General features: G+C 54.4%; 2 protein-coding genes across 4 annotated transcripts; both read right to left on the bottom strand.

The window, feature by feature from the left end:
- Positions 1–289: 289 nt before the first annotated feature.
- On the bottom strand, positions 290–3,953 carry PAQR7 (progestin and adipoQ receptor family member 7). 3 transcript variants are annotated; one of them, XM_074555633.1, is made up of 2 exons: positions 2,872–3,953; positions 290–1,901 (listed from the first exon to the last, which is right to left on the bottom strand). In XM_074555633.1, exon 2 carries the CDS (start codon positions 1,868–1,870, stop codon positions 839–841), a length of 1,032 nt encoding a protein of 343 aa, XP_074411734.1. In that variant the 5' UTR covers positions 1,871–1,901; positions 2,872–3,953; the 3' UTR covers positions 290–838. The 3 variants fall into 3 exon arrangements, with proteins under 3 accessions (XP_074411734.1, XP_074411736.1, XP_074411735.1); XM_074555635.1 differs by having other exon boundaries at positions 290–1,920; XM_074555634.1 differs by having other exon boundaries at positions 290–1,923.
- A 1,955-nt stretch (positions 3,954–5,908) lies between these two features.
- On the bottom strand, positions 5,909–10,293 carry STMN1 (stathmin 1). Its single transcript, XM_074555837.1, has 5 exons — positions 10,146–10,293; positions 8,629–8,699; positions 7,795–7,967; positions 6,991–7,182; positions 5,909–6,421 (listed from the first exon to the last, which is right to left on the bottom strand). Exons 2-5 carry the CDS (start codon positions 8,639–8,641, stop codon positions 6,353–6,355), a joined length of 447 nt encoding a protein of 148 aa, XP_074411938.1. The 5' UTR covers positions 8,642–8,699; positions 10,146–10,293; the 3' UTR covers positions 5,909–6,352.
- Positions 10,294–18,473: the final 8,180 nt, after the last annotated feature.

Consider the following 18,473-nt stretch of genomic DNA (forward strand, 5'->3'; position numbering starts at 1 on the left):
GTCTGAGGAAATGGACCAATGGGAGATGAGGGGCGGAGCTATATAATGCCCCACCCTTTGAGAACCACTGCGCATGCGCTGCCTGACGAAATGGACCAATGGGAGATGAGGGGCGGTGCCATGTCTGCCCCGCCCAGAATCCGCAATGCGCACGCGCGGTCTGAGGGAACAGTCCAATGGGAGATGAGAGGCGGGGCCATATGTGTAATGAGACCACGCCCATGCCTATATAAGGGGCGGTGGCGGCTGGGCCTCCCCAGAGCGGCCGGAGCGGGGCCTGAATGCGGACAGGGGGTGACAGAACGGCCCCGGCTTTGCCCCGGATCCACAGCGGGATCCCCACACCCGCCAGTTCCCAGCCTGACCCGGTCCTGCGGCTCCTATAGCACCAGGGCCGTGCCCGTGCTGCTCCCAGCGGGTAAAGGACAGCGCCTGGCACTGCATGGACAGCTCTGAACAACTCCCTCAGCCCTGCAGGAGGGGCCTGACGTGATATTAAATTAATTTGTCACCTCAGTGGTTTAACCAGCCTCGCCCTGGTCTGTTTCCATGGTTTGGAGTCTGACAGGGGCCAGATGGCCTCTCCTTATCTCGTGCTGGGAGCCCTGGCAGCCTCCCAGCGCCTCCCCAGCCCATCAGGGCACACGGACACTTTGTTCCAACTGTTTATTCAGAGCTGAACTGAACCCTGCGCATTCTGTGAACAAGTTGGAACTTAGGCTGGATTAAAAAAGCATTAAAGCATCTCTCATTCTTACAGAAAGCACTTGCTGAATAACAGTTCCTGAAGCAGCATCTGGGGGCTTGGGGCTGGGTTTGGGCTGAGCTCATTTTCCCTTTACTCCTCCTTGAGGCCCAGCTTGTGCTTCACCCTGCGGGCCATGTAGGCGGCTGTGAGGACGGAGCAGGCGACGGTGAGCAGGAACAGGGCAGAGAAGTTGTGAGCCAGGCCCCGCTGCAGGGAGGAGTAGATCTCCCTCCTGGACTCGTAGTCCAGCACCACGGCCTCGATCTGCGCCAGCGTGCACAGCACCAGGAACACGTGGAAGATCTGGTGGCTCTGCCCCACGAAGTGGCACCGGCCCGGGAACCACTTCTCGGGGTAGGGGTGGGAGAAGAAGAAGGCAGCCAGGAGGAAGAAGAGCACCTGGCACTTGTGGTAGAGCAGGGCGGGGTCGGGGCGCGCGGCCGTGGCGAGGCGGTGCAGCACGGGGCTGATGTCCAGCAGGTAGGCCAGCCCCGAGGGCAGCTCCTGGCACAGGCGCCCGGGCAGCGGGCAGCGCGGGTGGAAGCGGAACTTGGCGTAGCAGGAGCCGGCGCAGGACAGCCAGGCCAGCGCCGCCGCCAGCGGCAGGAAGAAGCCGCGGACGCGGCGGTGCCAGCCCGGCTCGATGGCGTAGTAGAAGTGGCCCAGGGCGCTGCCGTACTGGTACACGGCCACCCCCACGTAGTCCATGAAGAAGAAGCTGTAGTGCCAGAACTCGGACTTGGCCTGCAGCAGGTGCGCCAGGCTGCTGAAGGTCAGGTAGGTGATGGCGGCGGCCAGGATGATGAGCAGGGGCCGGGCGTGCGCGTCCTGCCCGAAGTCCACGCGCTGCCAGAGGCGCAGCAGGCGCAGCAGCAGCGCCAGCGCGGCCGCCAGGTGCGACCACACGTTCACGGCCTCGTTGTGCTGCTGGAACAGCGTGGAGAAGTAATAGCGCCAGGTCTGGCGCACGGGCCGGTAGCCGCGGTGGATGTAGGGCTTCCAGAACACGGCGGGCACCTCGGCGCTGCTCACCGTGCCCGGCGACAGCGGCCCCGGCAGCCCCGGCAGCTGCCTCACACTGAGCAGGAGCTGGCTCAGCTTCCCCGGCACCACCGTGGCCATGGCGAGGCCAAACTCCGCGTCCTCGTTATCGCTGGGAGGGAGAGAGAGTTCTGCTGTGGGGAATTAATGTAATAATTATCACAGACATCTTTATGGAAAATCCTTCCCTTAGGGTTTTTCCTCCTGAGAAGCCTCAGGAACGAAATGCAAACATTGATTATCTGCTGCTGTGGAATGCAACAGGTGCATCTGGGATTGGTCTCATGTGGTTGTTTCTAATTAATGGCCAAGCACAGTCAGCTGGATCAGACTCTCTGTGGGAGCCACAAGCCTTTCTTATTCATTCTTTCCTATTCTATCCTTAGCCAGCCTTCTGATAAAATCCTTTCTTCTATTCTTTTAGTATAGTTTTAATATAATATATATAATAAAATAATAAATCAGCCTTCTGAAACATGGAGTCAGATGCTCGTCTCTTCCCTCATCCTGGGACCCCTGCAAACACGGTCACAAATAATCAACAAGCAGGGGGTGTTTAAATGCTCTGGTTGGGGATTTTCCCAGTGGAATCCCCAATAACAGTGACAAAAAGGAGGCCGGAGGGAGATTCAAGAGCCCCCGAGGTGCCTCTGCTGTGTGGGCAGCCCCAAGGACACGAGGCTGGGGTTAAATGACAATAATGAACACACCAGGACACACCAGTGCCTGGCTCATCCTCTCCCTGTGGTTTGGGAACAGCTAAACAAACCAAGCATCCCAAACAAACCTCCCACTGCAGATTCCCCCTCCTGCAAACTGTTTGCAGAGTTTGTCCTTACAAATACCAACACGTAACAGAGGCTGCAGCTCCTGTGTTTGGAGTTTTACCTCCTTTTCTCAGCTCCTGATTCCCCAAGCAGCTTCCCACATCGTGGCCCTGTTGCACACTGAGGTCCAGCAGTGCAATCTTTGTGAGCAGGAATTTCCATATTTACCTTTTGTAAGCTGCTGTCCTTACCCAGTGCAAGGCAGCCCTGCCAGCTTCTTTGGCCTTTTCATAAAAACTTTCTGAGATTCTTTACCTGCTCTTGCTCAGACAAGTCCTGAAGAAAACCTGGTTCAGGTCCAGCTCCAGTGCTGCTCTGTGCCTCAGCCCCAGACAAGTGCCCTCATTTCAGGGACAGGAAAAAGCTCTTCAAAGTTTGGGAACAGGAGGAGGTGGGGATGGGACTGTTTGTTTTAAAAAACTCTGTAATTTCTCCATCAAAGTTCGGCTGTAACTCATTCCTGCCTGAATCCAAGGGGCACCGATGCAGAAAGCAAAACAAAGCGGGCTCTCTGCTGCTCCATTTCCCTCCCAGTGCCCTTTGCCCACCTGGCCGGGTCGGAGAGGCCCGGCTGGGGCAGGACCTCACCCCGGCCACCCCCGAATCCTCCCGAAGAGCCGCCGCCCTCTGGGGCTGCCAGGGGAAATTCAGCCCCGAACTCCCTCCTGCTCTGAACGCGGCACCCGAGAGGGCCAAAGCAGAACCTGCCAAATTCAGCTGTTGTGACCCAAATCCCGCGGGCAGCTCGGAGCAAACCGTGCCCGGAGAACTTGCCTGGTGCGGGGGGCTCGGGGCTCGGCTCTCACTCGGTTCTCAGCTCTCGGCTCTCTCAGCTCGACCCCTGCGCGGCTCCCAGGAGGGAAATTCCTGCGGGAAAGGCGGCCCCGGGAGATGCCGTGCCAGCAGCAGCAGGGGAAGGGAGCGGTGTTTACTTCGGCTGCTCCAGAACTTGTCGGAGCAGGATTTCAACCGAGCTCTTCCCAACTACGGAGCCTTGAGCAACGCTCCGTTATGACGGGAGCGCATCCTGGAAATCCCGCATGTGCCCGGCGCTCCAAACACCAGCCCGCGCCTCCGCAGGGCTGCGCTAACGCTGCCTCAGCCGCCGGCGTTTCCTCTGCCCGCCAGCATCCACCCCACCCGCTGGATTTTTGTGCGATGATAAAGGCTCGCCCCCGGCTCTTTCCAGCGCTGGTTGCTCCCGCCGCTCAGCGGCACAGCCTCCTCGAGCCTCCCAAAGCGCTCACGGCTCTCATTTTCCACCCATCCACCGCGGGTTTGATCAGACTCTGATCCACCTGAGCCCCGCAGAGCCTGGGATGGTTCTCCCTGCCCCGGGATGGGGATGAGCCGGGTTTTGGTTCCCCTCCCATCGCGGGGACCCCCGGACCTGCAGAGCGGCCCCTCCCGGCCGGGGGTCCCGGGGGTCGCAGCCCCTTGGAGCTGCTCCTCCCTTCGCAGCCCCAGCACGGCTCTGCATCCCTCCCTCCCTCCCTCGGCAGCTGGAAGAAGCTTTAAAAATTGTTTAAATTATTATTACTATTATTATTATAAATATTATTTATTATTATTATTATTATGGAACCTGTTTCCAGCCCAGCTCTCCCCAGAGGGATCCCCAGTTCTGTTTTCCTGCCCTGATCATTCCCCTCCCATTCCCTGCCCAGGTCGCTGCTGTCCTCTCCCTCCAAGCACCCCCAGTCTCCCTCCCACCCCCCAAATTCCCCCCAGAGACCCCCGGGGGGCCCCGCAGCCCCGCTGAGCCCCCCTCGGCACACACACGTGCAGCAGAAGGAGGAGGAGGGAACAGAAGGCCCCGAGCGAGCTCTGACAGCTCTGGCAAGCCTAAACCTCGCTTTTAGCATCCATTCGGCTCCAGCAGCATTTGGGGCTTGGCAGAGCTGCCACTCTCCTCCCCCACGTTTGGAGAGAGGAGATAAAACCCCACATGGCATTGGGGACACTCTTTCCTCAGCAGGTAACTGCATTAAGATGAAGATCTGGGGGGGTTTGATTGCTGATTGTGCCTCATTTTGTACTCGGGAGCTGCTCCAGCCTCCATTACACTGTGCCAGGTGCTCAGCCTCGCTCCTGGCTGCACTCACAAGCTTTGAGACGAAGTTCAGCCCTGTTTGCCTGCCCTCAGCTTGTGGGGCAGACCCTGACCCTGTCCCCAGGCAAACCCTGCAGGGCAAACCCTGACCCCAGCCCCAGGCAAACCCTGGCCCTATTTCGGGACAGAGTCTGACTCCATCCCCAGACAAATTCTGATCCTATCCCAGACAGACCTGGCACCAGCTCTGGGCAGGTTCTGACCCCATTCCCAGGCAGACCCTAACCCTATTTCGGGACAGAGTCTGACCCCATCCCCAGACAGACCCTGCAGGGCAAACCCTGACCCCATTCCCAGGCAGACCCTGACCCCACACCAGCACCCTCAGGTTCCTCCCTCGCTGCCGGGCCGTGCCGAGGAGCCCCGAGCCCAGCAGGGAGCAGCACAGCCTCTCCCGTCCCTCCAAACCTGCAGCAAATCCCTCGGAGCTCCGGGGCTGCGTCCTGCTGGAAATCCCTCAGGGCAGGGCCGGGCGCTCTCCGGGGCTCTGTCCTGCTGCTGCTCCTCTGGGGTGAGAACAGCTGAGCTCAGCACAGCCCAGGGGGACACGGGAAAAATGTCCTGAGCTGAGGCTCCTTCTCCACCACACCCCAGACCAGAGTCCAGCGGGCCAGGACTCCCCGAGTTCCTTAAGAAAATCAATTCTCTACAGATTTTCCACCTTCAGGTGCTCTGGGTGTGGAGTTAAACTGAGAACAAACCTGGGAGCCAAGGACAGAGAAGGACAGAGAGCAGTGCCAGCAGTGCCACCTCCATGGGCTGTGGTACCCCAGGGTGGTTTTGGGAGGGTGATGGTGCCTGCTCACACCCCAGGGACCTGTGGGTAGCCTCAGGGGAAGAGTTTGGGGTACAACACAAAGATTTTGCTCCAAATCCACCTAAAAATTATCATTCCTCAGAGCCCTCCCCTTTCTCCCAGCCCCAAGGAACAAACAGAGCAGGCTGTGGGCAGGGGCTGCTCCATCCCAGCACAGAAATGATTCTTGTGCCCCTGAGCCCTTGCAGGTCCCGCTGTCCCCCATGTCCCCCCAGAGCCACAAGGGCCGTTTGTTGTGTCCCAAAGCCCGGGACACAAACAGCCCCAGCTGAGGTGTGACACAAAGCCCCGATTGTCACAGCCCAGGACAATGGCCTGGCCCTGGCCCTGCACCCAGCCCTGGCTCCTGAGGAGGCAGCAGATAACAGCACTGTGCAGCTTTATTGAGTCACTTGTTACAGCAGGATTTTAGCAGACTGGACAGTCAGAGAATTTTGTTTGAAGTGTAACAGATATTGAGCATGGAACAGTTACCAGAGATTCCTTGCACAAAGGTCTTACAGAGCTGATACAGTACTCGCCATCAACCCAGGAGCGAGTGCACTGGCGTAGAAAAGGATGCAACAAGAAGAAAAAGCTACACTGGAAAGACAACACTTTAGAAAAGTGACACATGGAAGGTCTCCCCTCTAGCCCCCAAAGCAAGTGTACAGTTTGGATCTAATTTTACAGTTCTACATCAGTTTCTAAGAAACGTAAAAAAAAAGAAATATATATATAACCGAACCAAAACCAAAGATAAAACCACTGGCCAGTACAGTCTTTGGATATTTGGAGGAGGGGGAGAGTCAGTTGCCAGAGCGCAGTCAGTCGGTCTCGGCCTCGCCGGGGTCTTTGCCTTCTTTGTTCTTTCGGACCTCTTCCACGTGCTTGTCCTGGAAAACAGCACAGGGGCTGAAAAACAGCACAGGAGAGAAAAACAGCACAGGGGCTGAAAAACAGCACAGGGGCTGAAAAACAGCACAGGGGCTGAAAAACAGCACAGGAGAGAAAAACGGCAGCACAGGGGCAGAAAACAGCACAGGGGCTGAAAAACAGCACAGGGGCTGAGAAACAGCACAGGGGCTGAGAAACAGCACAGGGGCTGAGAAACAGCACAGGGGCTGAGAAACAGCACAGGGGCTGAGAAACAGCACAGGAGAGAAAAACGGCAGCACAGGGGCAGAAAACAGCACAGGAGAGAAAAAAACCACAGGAGAGAAGAACAGCACAGGGCCTGAAAACAGCACAGGACAGAAAAACGGCAGCACAGGGGCTGTGAGCTCTGAGGACAGAGGGCTCCACACCACTGAGGGGCACAGAGGCTGCCCCAGCTCCATCCAGCCCCACACAGCTGGAATTCTGCACATTCCCCAACCACACCGTGCCCTCCCCACCTTTTTTTGGGCTTTTTTACCCCCTTTTCCCAGCAGGGGCAGCTCCCCTGGCAGGGCTCCACACCCACCTTCTCCCGCAAGCGCTCCAGCTTGGCAGCCATTTGTGCCTCACGGTTCTCTTTGTTGGCTTCCATTTTGTGGGTCAGCTTCTCCTCTGCCATTTTGCTGAAGTTGTTGTTCTCCTCGATGGCTTTCTGCAGCACCTCCTTCTCGTGCTCCCTCTTCTCGGCCAGCTGCTTCAGCACTTCTGCCTCGTGGGACTGGGGAGACAGGGCCAGGCTGAGGGGAGCCCTGGGGTGCACACTCAGCTCCTGGGGCTCCCACCCTCCCTCAGAACCTGCCCCTCACCTGCCATTGCATATCTTGTTAAATGGGATTGCTCTGGAGAGGGAACATGGTTTTTTTTTTTCTTTTTTTGATGTTAATATTGAAAGAATTTTCCTTGAAGATCCTCCCCTCTCACTGAGATTCAGGTCAGGCTCAATCAAAGCCTCGCCACCCTCGGGGCTCCAGGCTGCACCCCCAGCCACATCTTTCATCACTCAGACAATTTATTCCCCAACTGCTCATTACAGATTCACTGCTGCGTTTTCTGGGAGAAAATTCATCTGTTCTGGTGTTAAAAGACAAGAAAAACAGCTTCTTCCTGAAAGAGCTGCCCCTCTCAGCTACGTTCACTCCCAGTTTTTCTTCAGAATCTCTTTGGGATCAAAATCATGGCCATAAAGCTTCACAAGAGCCCCAGAGATTTCATTAATAAATTCCATTAATATTCAGTTTGACATAAAAAACCCCACTTATCCCAAGAAACAAATGAAAAGAGAGCCCCAGAAGTGGTGGAGCAGAGCTCACTCCAGCTGCTCCAGCCTCACCTTGCGTCTCTCCTCAGCTGCTTCCAACTTCTTCTGGATCTCCTCCAGGGACACATCCTTCTTCTTGGGGGGGGACAGAGGGAACTCTGCCACGGCCTCTTTGGAGCGGGGGCTGAGGATCAGCTCAAAGGCCTGCCCGGAGGCTCGCTTCTCCAGCTCCTTCACCTGGATGTCTGGAACATGGGCAAAGCCAGAAAAACCAGTGTTCAGTGCAGGAGCTGCCTCAGGTGGCATTAACAACACCCTTCCAAAATTCAGCACCTGAGGGAGGGCAGCCAGGACAGGAGTTCTGTTTGCAGCAGAGCAATACTGTTAAAATGAGGAAATTTCCTTTGCAACCCTTCCTCAATCCTGCATCACCCAAGCAACCTGCTGTTTTAATTTAGCCCTCAACATCCCAATGGTGCAAACAAATCCTTTAGTTCAATCAAAAATCATTGAACCAGTGACAAACCTGAGGATGCATTTGCAGGCTGCAACCTGAGCGAGCCGAGAAGGACGAAAAGGGATTTGGGAGGAATGTGCGGGCAGGGCTGTCTCCCCCAGCCCTGCAGGGTGTCAGCTGCACCCGCGTGCTCCCCGAGATGTCTCGGTGACAGCCAGCTCTGCCGAGGAGCAGATGGCAGCAGGGAGCTGCAGCCCATCTGCTGCCAGACTCCTCTTTTGGGGTGTTTTCACAACCACCCAGCTCCAGCAGCCTCGCCCAAGACGGGAGAAAAGCCTGCTGACAGCAGCTCGTTTCACTACATTTGGGGTTTAAGTTATTCCTGAGGAAATGGGGAGGCAACAACAAAAAAAAAGACACAAGAGGATTTAGCACAGGATTCTACCTACCAGAAGTAGCCATGGCCAAGAAAATCAGAATCCAGAAGCCAAGCCTGGGAGAAGGTCAGTCAGGTGGGTTCCTAGGTAACAAAGAGATGTGCCTTTCAACAGCCAACACAGGGATCCTGCTCCTTCTAATAAAAACTGAACAGAATCAGAGCTGCTGAACAAAAGGCAGACAAGGTAGGTCACTGCAGTCAGTGATTCCAGGCATTTTGTGCAGCTGATGGGCAGTGCTGGGAATACTGGAGAGGTTATGGAATTACTGGCGTTGCAGGATCTGTGTGATATTCGAGCATCTTCAATCTGTTTTATTCCACCTTAAGGGACTCGAACAAAGACCCCTGTTTTAGCAAGGGGCTGTGGGGATTTCACTGCTCTCACACACATAAAAGAGCTCGCAGAATACAAAAATGACGCACCACAGGACAGCACGGCTAGGATTCCTGCCACTCCCGAAGGATCTGAAATGTGCGCAATCGAGCTCATTTAAAATTCGGTTTTAATTGCGCAGCTCAAGTCAGATGCTTCACACCGCGGCAGACAGCGAGGGCGTACACCGCCCAGCACACCTCGTGAAAACGGAGCGCCGTAAAAAAACGCCAGAAAAAGGTCTAGAAGCCGTTTAAAATAAAATCGACAAAAAAGGGTTTTTTTTGGGGGGGGTTTGAGGGGCTCGGATCGGGGTCCGGGCGGGGCCGGGGCGCGGAGCGGGGACCGCGCTGCTCTGGCCCCGCCCCCCGCGGCCGCAGCCAATCGCCGCCGAGGCGCCATCGGAGGCCCCGCCCCCGGCCCGCCCCCGCCCCTCCAACCGCACCGAATTCAAACGGCCGGGGAGAGCGCGCGCGCGCCCGCGCGAGGGGGCTCGAGGGAGGGGGCGGGGCCAGCGCCAACATCCGGGCACCTGCCGCCCCCCGCCTCAGGTGCGGGGCCGCCCCCCCCCCCTCCGCCTCAGCCCCTCAGGGGCGAAGGGGACGGGGAGCGCTGGGCAGCGACACCGGGACAGGGCGCTCCGGCAGTGTCCCCTACGGCTCGATGGCGTCGGGGCGCGGCCGCCCGGATACCGCCCCTTCCCCACTAACAATGGCGGGGAGGGGAGGGGGCGCCGCTGCCGCGGGTAGGGCGTCGCCCCTCGCTGAGGGACAATAGCCACCCCGTTCCCCTCCGCGATCGGGGCGCGGGGGGAACACGGACGCATACGAGGAATCCCCCCCCATTGTCTCCCCTCCCTTTGTCACCGCAACGCTCCAAAACCGGGCGGCGACGCGATGTCCGCGAGCGGGGACAAAAGCGACCGCCGCCCCGAGCGCCCGAGAAGCGCTCCGCAGCCCCCCCTCACCTTGACACCCACCCTGGGGACCCCTCCGCCGCCCGTATCAACGGCGCGCCGGACCCCCGAGAAGCACCGACACTTCCCCCCTCTCCTTCCTCCAGCCCTCTCGAGACGCGGAAGGTGCGGCAGGGGGGCCCCGCGGCCGTGGCCCGCCCGTGCCCGCTCCCCCGCGGCAGCCCCGCCGCGCACCCACCTGCCCGCGCCGCCGCTCCGGCCACACTCCGCTCGCGCCCGCCCCGCCGCGCACAAAAGCGCCAAACAAAGGCACGTGACCCGCCCCGCCCCGCCCCGATTGGCCGAGCCCGCCGGCACGTGCCGCCCGCAGGGGTGGGGGGGGCTGTGGGGGGCTCGCGCCCACCCCCTCTCGAACGCGCCCCCGGCCGCGCGGGGCATGCCGGGAATTGTAGTTCGCCCACGGCAGGGGGCGGCGGCCCCCGAGCTCGGCCCGGGCCGCACTGGGGCTGCGGGGCCGCACCGCTATGGCCCCCGGCCCTCAGGGACCCCCAGAGCCCCACACTGCGCTCCCGCCCCTGCTCCCCGAGCGGCTGGGATTCCCTTTGTGTCTGGACGGGGGCGTCAGGGCCTGTGCTGCGGTCAGGGGTGTCTGGCCCGATGGGGGGAATGGTCAGAGTGGAGCTGTGGCTGGGTTGACCACAGCTGCGGCCACCTCATGGACATGGTCAAGTCAGATCCATGGTTCCCTCAGATCCGGTCATGTTAGATCTATGGTCACGTCACAGCCACGGTCATGTTAGATCCATGGTCACCCCACGGCCATGGCCACCCAGAGCTACGGTCACCTCACAGCCATGGCCATGTTAGATCCATGTTCACCTCTTGGCCACGGTCATGTTACATCCATGGTCACCTCACGGCCATGGTAACCCCAGATCCACGGTCACCTCATGGCCATGGTCATGTTAGATCCATGGTCACCCCATGGCCACGGTCATGATCCATGGTCACCCAGAGCCATGGTCACCACAAGATCATGGTCACGTCATGATCATGGTCACATCATGGCCAGGGTCACCTCAAAGCCATGGTCACCTCATGGCCATGGTCTACGGCCGTGGTCACCTCAGAGCCATGGTCACCTAGGTAAGGGCACGGCCACCTCAGGGCCACCGTAACCTCAGGGCTCTTGGTCATCACCAAGATGACCACTGAGTCCCTTTGGTCATCTCGGGGTCACAGCCACCACAGAGCCACCACACCCACAGTATTTGGGGCCACCCAGAGCAAACCCCAATTGTGCAGATCCCATGGAACAGACACGGTGGCTCCATAGGGACCTTCCCCTCCCAGGGCACCCCTCTGGAAGCTCCTCACTCCCAAAACTGCTCCCAACAAACTCACTCCATCCCTCACCAATCAATCCCGTCGTGGTTTCCACACCAAGAGTCAATCACACAAAAGGCAGAGGGACACACAGCGCAATCCTCCACTGCAGCCTCCACACCCTCAATCCCAAAAACCCCGATTTTCTGGGACCCCCCCCCCTCACCGAGCGCCCTCCTAATCCCAACAATTCTGCACCAAAAAGAGAGGGCTCCTACCTTTGAAGGTTAATATTGTGACAGAAAGGCAGGGAGCTTTCAAAACAGAGATTATTTTAAAGGCTGGCCCTGGTTCTTGCTGATCTGACGTCTATTTCCATGGAAACCACATCCAGCCGCCGAGCTGCTGGAACTGGGAGAGGCACGGTGGCCAAGCAAGAGCCATTTTCCAGCAGGGGGATGGAAGATTTTTGGGATCCCAGACCCCAAACCGGAACCCTGGAACCTGCTGGGCCTTTTGGGGCCAATGATCCCTTTTTGGGGATCACTGCTGGCAGATCCAGCCCAGGGAAATCCCATTCCTGACACCCCCAGAACACGTGGAAAACAGTGAGGGCTTGGATGGAACACTGAGGGGACAAAGCAGTTGGACTTTATTTTAATTTATTAACCATTTATTAATCTATTAAACACTGTGGGGGACAAAGCAGCCCCTGTCACCAGGCTGTGTTGGAATTTATTATCATTTATTAATTTATTAAACACTATGGGGGACAAAGCAGCCCTTTCCAACAGGCTGTGCTGGACTTTATTTTAATTTATTAATTATCACCCGTGCAGGCCAACAGTGGGGTGGAGGCTTTAATATTAATGCTTTTGAGGCAATCAATGAGCTTATCCTGGGATGATCCCCGGATTTCCCTGAGGAAATGGGGATTCCTGGGCTCGGGGCTTTTGGGATGTACCTGTGTGAGGGCCTTGATCAGTGGAGGGGAGGAGGAAATTTCCTTTTCAGCCTTTGAAAAGGAGGGATGCAGGCTGAGAGAAAGGTAGGAGTCATGGCAGCACTTCCCGGGTGATTTTCTGGGGGGAAAAAGGAAGGCATAAAGAAAGAAAAGGAAAAAAAAAAAAGAAAAAAATAAAGGAAAAAATTAAGAAAAATAAGGAAAAAAAAAAAGGAAAAAATAAGAAAAATAAGGGGGAAAAGGGGGAAAAATAAGAAAAAAAGGGAAGAAAAAAGAAATAACAAAAGGAAAAAAAATTACAAAAAATACCCACCTGTCTGCAGCTTACCTTACTTTACAGACTGGCTTAAAAGCCAAAAATATTTCCTTGGAGTGAGAACTCTCTTATGTAAGAGGAAACTCATTGGCAGAGAGGATTTGGGAGCTGCTCTCGGCTCTGGGATTTTTCCATGCCCTATCTTTTGGGACGAGGCTCTTCCCCAGCCCCTGCCACTGCTGGTTCTGATCTGAACCACAAAATCCCCTGAGCTCTGCTCTGACACCCAGAGAGGAACAAGAGCCCCCAGCAGGTGCAAAGATACGGAGGAAATCTCATTTTTTGGCCCTGTTGCAAGAGTGGTTTTATTTTTGGAGCGTTTCATAAACCCCGTTTGTTTGTGTGGCATTTATTTCTGTCTGATCTCGAGGAGAATGGAGTGCATGAAAAGCTTTTATTTAATTTGCATTTGATTTGTGTTTATTGACACATTTTACTGCGGTTCCAAACAGGCTCTCCCCTCCTCAGCGTGTGGCTGGGGCGGTTTTTATCTGCTGGATTCCTTATCACCAGCAAAAAAGCTTTTTAATTTCTGCTTTAATTCCAGTTTTACCGCTGAGAGAGCAGGCAGCAGTGGCAGGAGCTTCCCCCAACACGTCACGTTTAGCCCCAAAACGGGTTGGAGCAGAGAAACACCATTTCAGCACCAAATTTAACATCAGGATGAATTTCTGATGGATGAATTTCTGCCTTTTGAGGAAAATAAAGGATCCCAGCAGGAGAAATTCCCAGAGAAAAAGGACAAAGGCTCTGTAAATCAGGAATATGAGCAGTGGCCATGGAGAACCCAGCCCAAATGTGTTCTTGGGGGTTCAACCCCACCAAAATCCCAACCTGAGCCCCCTCAGCTCCATCCCAGCCCCTTCTGCTCAGGGTGGGACCCCAAAATCCAGAGGGATCCTGCTGGGTGTGAATTTGGGACGTGATGTGAGCCCAAAGATGAAAGCCTGAGCTCTGATGTGCTTATCAAAACACCCCACAAAGAGACTGACACAATTAGGTGACGACTCAGCCCACGGCAGCTCTTTTAACTTGCAAAAATATTTAATCTCCAGTAGGAAAATGTGGTTTCTGGGTGTTAAATTGCCAGCCCAAAGCGCTGGGGCTGGTGGAGGCAGTGACAGCTTATTTGTTCATCAGAGGATGTTTGAGAGCACCTGGCTTGGTGATGCTGGCAGCAGCCCTGAATTAGCAAAGTTTATTTTAAAACTAGAAATCCAGTGTATTATCCGACCTGAGTGGGTCATCTGGAGAGATTTAATAACCAGGAGTTATTGAATTTTAATAATTTTCAAAGGAACTCAGAGATGGGGAAGGGCTATGAGATCTCTTCCAATCCACTCGATGACCTCACAGGTTTTTTTTCAAACCTCAAAAATCCTTGATTTTCTGATAAAAATTCATTTTAATGCAAACACAGCCCAGGAGCCCACGGAACTGAAGAGCAGACCAGGATTTTTAGGGAGTGCCTCCCTCACAATGAAAGCTTTTCCACAGGCAGGAAACGTTTAAGGTAATTGATATTTGTTTACTGGAGGTGTTTAGGCTGCTACTATATTTATGCTGAAAAACACCATTAAGAAAACGCTCCCTTCGGAATAAATTTGCACTTCCCAACGCGCTGTTGGAAATAATTGAATTTCTGCGGCTCAGACAGGTTGTGGTTTTTTTGAGAAATTCGCTCGAAATCTGTTAATTCCTCCCTTAAATGAGAGGAGGAGAAGCGCTGAGCACAGATGGCAACCGCGCCTGCAGCGACAGGGACGGAAATATCAATTAATTGCTTTGATATTGGGGCAACAAAGCCCTGAAATGGCACCTTCAGCAATGGGGCTGCGGTGCCTGGTACCCAAATCCTGAGGGTGTAGGTGTGACAGGGCTGTGGGGCACAAGGAGAATGTCAGATATTGATGGAATAAAGACAAAGAGTGCAGGGACGCTGCTTCCCTCCTAAAAAATACCCAAACACTCAGAAAGAGTGACCCTGAAATAAGGGATTGTCACCACGAGCAGCTCCATCCCCTGGACCTTGGAGCCAGCCTGGGCAGAATTCCCTTCCAGCTGCCCCTGGGTGTTTTCCATCCTTTAATTCCCAGGAAAATGGGATTTTACAGCCCCAACACCATGTGTTCCCAACATCTCCATCCCTGCAGGTGTGTTCTCCTGCTGAAACCATCGCAGCTCCCTGTGGGTGCTGCCCCGACCCTCCCCGTGCCCCCAGACCCATTTTGGGAGCCCTCCTGGCCATCTCCTCACTCCCAACCACGCCCTGAGCCATTTCTGTGCTCTCCCCACTCCTCTCCCAAGCCGAGCCCGTAAATTCCCGTTTCCATATGGAGCACGGAGCCTTCCTGCTATTCCAGGCAGCCCGTGAGCATCTCAGCACAAAAATACCCGAGCTGGGAGCCCAGCAAGCACCAGGGGCTGGGTGGGAGAGCAGGAGAGGGGCAGGGCTCGGGGTTTGGGGTTTATCCATGCCCTGATCCCATCCCCAGAGTGCCAGGGCCATCCCCGGGATGCTGCAGAGGATTTGGGGTTTATCCATGCCCTGATCCCATCCCCAGAGTGCCAGGGCCATCCCCGGGATGCTGCAGAGGGTTTGGGGTTTATCCATGACCTGATCCCGTCCCAGCCCCATCCCCTGGGATGCTGCAGAGGATTTGGGGTTTATTCATGCCCTGATCCCATCCCAGCCCCATCCCCTGGGATGCTGCAGAGGGTTTGGGGTTTATTCATGCCCTGATCCCATCCCAGCCCCATCCCCTGGGATGCTGCAGAGGATTTGGGGTTTATCCATGCCCTGATCCCGTCCCAGCCCCATCCCCTGGGATGCTGCAGAGGTTTTTCCATGCCCTGATCCCATCCCAGCCCCTGGGATGCTGCAGAGCCCACAGGGGCATCCTGGCAAACCCATGGAATAGCCACGCACACAGGAGCTATGAAATATTCAACAGCCACAGAACATTCCAGCACAGTGGGGCTTTGAAAATAAAGAGGAGGGGAGAGGGGGGGGGAAGCTGAAGAAAAGCTGGGTATGGCACTAATTATCCCCCAGCTCCTAATTAGTTGCTTGAATTTAAAATACGGGTTGGGCTGCGGCAGCAGCTCGGCGAGCCCATTGTGCTATTAATACATCCCTGGCGTGACATGGTTAAAAATACTCCCACCCTGTCAAGGCGAAATGAGCCTTGGAAGTGTCACGAGGGGAGGAGTTGAGGGACGGAAATCCTCTTAAAGGAGCACGACTTGCCCAGCACCAAATAAACAAAATGAACGGGTTTGTTCCAGCCCCCACACCCCAAATAATTCTCGGCGTGGATCTCTTGGGACACCCAAAATCGGAGCAGTTTCCCTGGCACGGCCAAAAGGGAGGAGTTTTTATTTTCCAGGGGCTCTCCTGCCTGGGGAACAGGTGGATTTGCAGCTCTCGGGGGCCTGGGTGCTGAAATTGTGGGCAAAAGGGGGAATTTTATAGTGGCCACCCCTCCTCACAGCCAGGGGATGCAGGAGAGCACAGAGCAGAGCCAGAGATGATTTTTCCACGGAATATCTATATTATATATAGGTAAATATATATATATATATATATAAATGTATAGATATTTCATATATATAAAATATAGCTAATCCATATATATATAATATAGATATTCCATATAGATATACACACCTCTATATAATATAGATATTCCATATATGTATATACACCCATATATAATATAGATATTCCATATTTATATACACCTATATAAAATATAGATATTGCATTTATATATACACACCCATATATAATATATTCCATATATATTTATACCTATATATAATATAGATATTTCATATATATACACACCTATATATAATACAGATATTCCATATATATATACACACACCTATATATTATATAGATATTCCATATACATACACCTATATATAATACAGATATTCCACATATATATATACACACACCTATATATAATATGGATATTCCATATATATATATATACACCTATATATTATATAGATATTCCACATATATATATATATAAAAAATATAGGTATTTTTGGGTGGGATCCATCAGACACCAGGGGCCTTCTTCCCACAGGATTTGTCAGCCAAGGAAACCATTCTGGGGTGGGGTTTTATGGATCAATCCAGGTCTGAATTTCTACATTTCAGATCCTGTCAGGACGAGGAGCAGCTGCCCTCCTGTCTGCACTGACAATAATTCCACATCCAAGGGGGTTCACTGCTGCTCCCTGCCCCTGGAATCTCAGCCATACCAGCACAGAAACAATTCCTGCACTTCACATTTGCCCCCTGCCTTCTCATCCCTTTTTTCCCCCCTCCAATCTGAGCCCCTGATAGATCAATACATAAATTAAAAGACAAAAGAACCTGACACATCCACTGTGAAAGCAGGCCAAGCCAGGCTTTCTGCTGGAAAAACATCCATCTTTTATACAATAAACCAGCAATCTGCTGCTCCACGCCAAAACCAGCGCCCTCAGAGGCACCCTCGTGTGATGGGCAACACACGGGCTTTGTTTTAATGAAATTATAAATAAATCATGCCCCAAAAGCAGCGCCCAGCCAAGGCTTTGTGTGGTGAATGGTGGCAGGAGGGGTGAGACAGCCTGAATGGGTCTGGGGGCTCTGGTGCCCCCCAGGGAGGGCTGGTGGCGGTCTCAGCACCAATTCTGGGGTGAAAATATGAGCTAAAGGGTTAAAAAGGAGGATTTGGGGTCACCCAGCTCCCCAGTTTCCTCTGGGGGGAAGGCAGGAGCGCCCACAGGCTGAGCTCACTTCCCAACACGGGGAAAAGCTGGATTCCACCCAAAATGCTCCATTTCCATCTGTCCCAGGGGCTTTTCCAGAGCGCACACACCTCACACAGCCCCTCCCCTGCCTCAGTTTCCCTCCTCAGCCCTTTTTTCCTCCCTGTTCGTTCAGGAACCATCCCTGGGTTTGCACGCGGTGGCTCCAGCCCAAAACAGGGCTGAGAGAAAACTGCTGGAAAAACGAATTGTGCCCCAAAACCCCTTCGGGTGCTGCTGTGGGGTGAATTTTGGGGGGCAGTGAGTGGGAAGAGCCCTGAGCCCGCAGCTCTGAGCTGCTGCAGCCCCCGAGGGTCCGTCCTGCCCCAGCTCCAGCGTGGGAGGAACTTGGGAAGCTTTAAATGTGATTTCCATGTGATTTAAATGTGGAGCTGCATCCCTCGTGACTGGCAGCAGGCAGGCTCCTCAGCTCAGGGATGAGAGGATAAAAATTTCACTTCAGAGAGCGAGAAAACTTGGTTTTCCTCACCCAGGGCAATGCTGGGATTTTGTTTTCCAGTGGAAAAAACCCAGCGTGAGAGGGAGTGGATCCCCAGCAGCCAAAGGGATTTGGGGAATTCTGCTCAAGGAGGGGAATTGGGGCTGGACACAACCCCAGAGCTCCCACTGGGCTGTGGGGAATCCAGGCTCTGCCATTTTCCTTAAAAACACGAGAAAAAGTGAAAATAAAAATTAAAAAGTGAAAATAAATACCCAACAAAAACCACGAGAGCCGTACGGTAATCACAGGGAGCTTTAACACCAGCCTGGATTTGCATTAATTAAATCAACAGGGAAGCACCAACTGAGGAAATGAGGTTTTCTGTGGATGGCAGCGAGAGCTGGAATTTGGGGTTTGCTGCAGGGATGAGCCCTGGAAGGGGGAGAAGGAGGAGGAGGAGGAGGAGGAGGAGGAGGAGGAGGAGGAGGAGGAGGAGGAGGAGGAGGAGGAGGAGAAGGAGAAGGAGAAGGAGAAGGAGAAGGAGAAGGAGAAGGAGAAGGAGAAGGAGAAGGAGAAGGAGAAGGAGAAGGAGAAGGAGAAGGAGAAGGAGAAGGAGAAGGAGAAGGAGAAGGAGAAGGAGAAGGAGAAGGAGAAGGAGAAGGAGAAGGAGAAGGAGAAGGAGAAGGAGAAGGAGAAGGAGAAG

The sequence above is a fragment of the Zonotrichia albicollis genome, chromosome 20 (genome assembly GCF_047830755.1).
Source record: "Zonotrichia albicollis isolate bZonAlb1 chromosome 20, bZonAlb1.hap1, whole genome shotgun sequence".
NCBI classification, from domain to species: Eukaryota; Metazoa; Chordata; class Aves; order Passeriformes; family Passerellidae; genus Zonotrichia; species Zonotrichia albicollis.

Excerpts from the sequence above, each read along its gene's own strand:
- PAQR7 (XM_074555633.1), bottom strand. The coding sequence starts at position 1,870 with ATGGCCACGGTGGTGCCGGGGAAGCTGAGCCAGCTCCTGCTCAGTGTG.
- STMN1 (XM_074555837.1), bottom strand. Across the intron at positions 7,183-7,794 it reads CAGCTGAGGAGAGACGCAAG|TCCCACGAGGCAGAAGTGCT; the intron begins GTGAGGCTGGAG and ends CTGTCTCCCCAG. Across the intron at positions 6,422-6,990 it reads TGGAGCGCTTGCGGGAGAAG|GACAAGCACGTGGAAGAGGT; the intron begins GTGGGTGTGGAG and ends GCTGTTTTCCAG.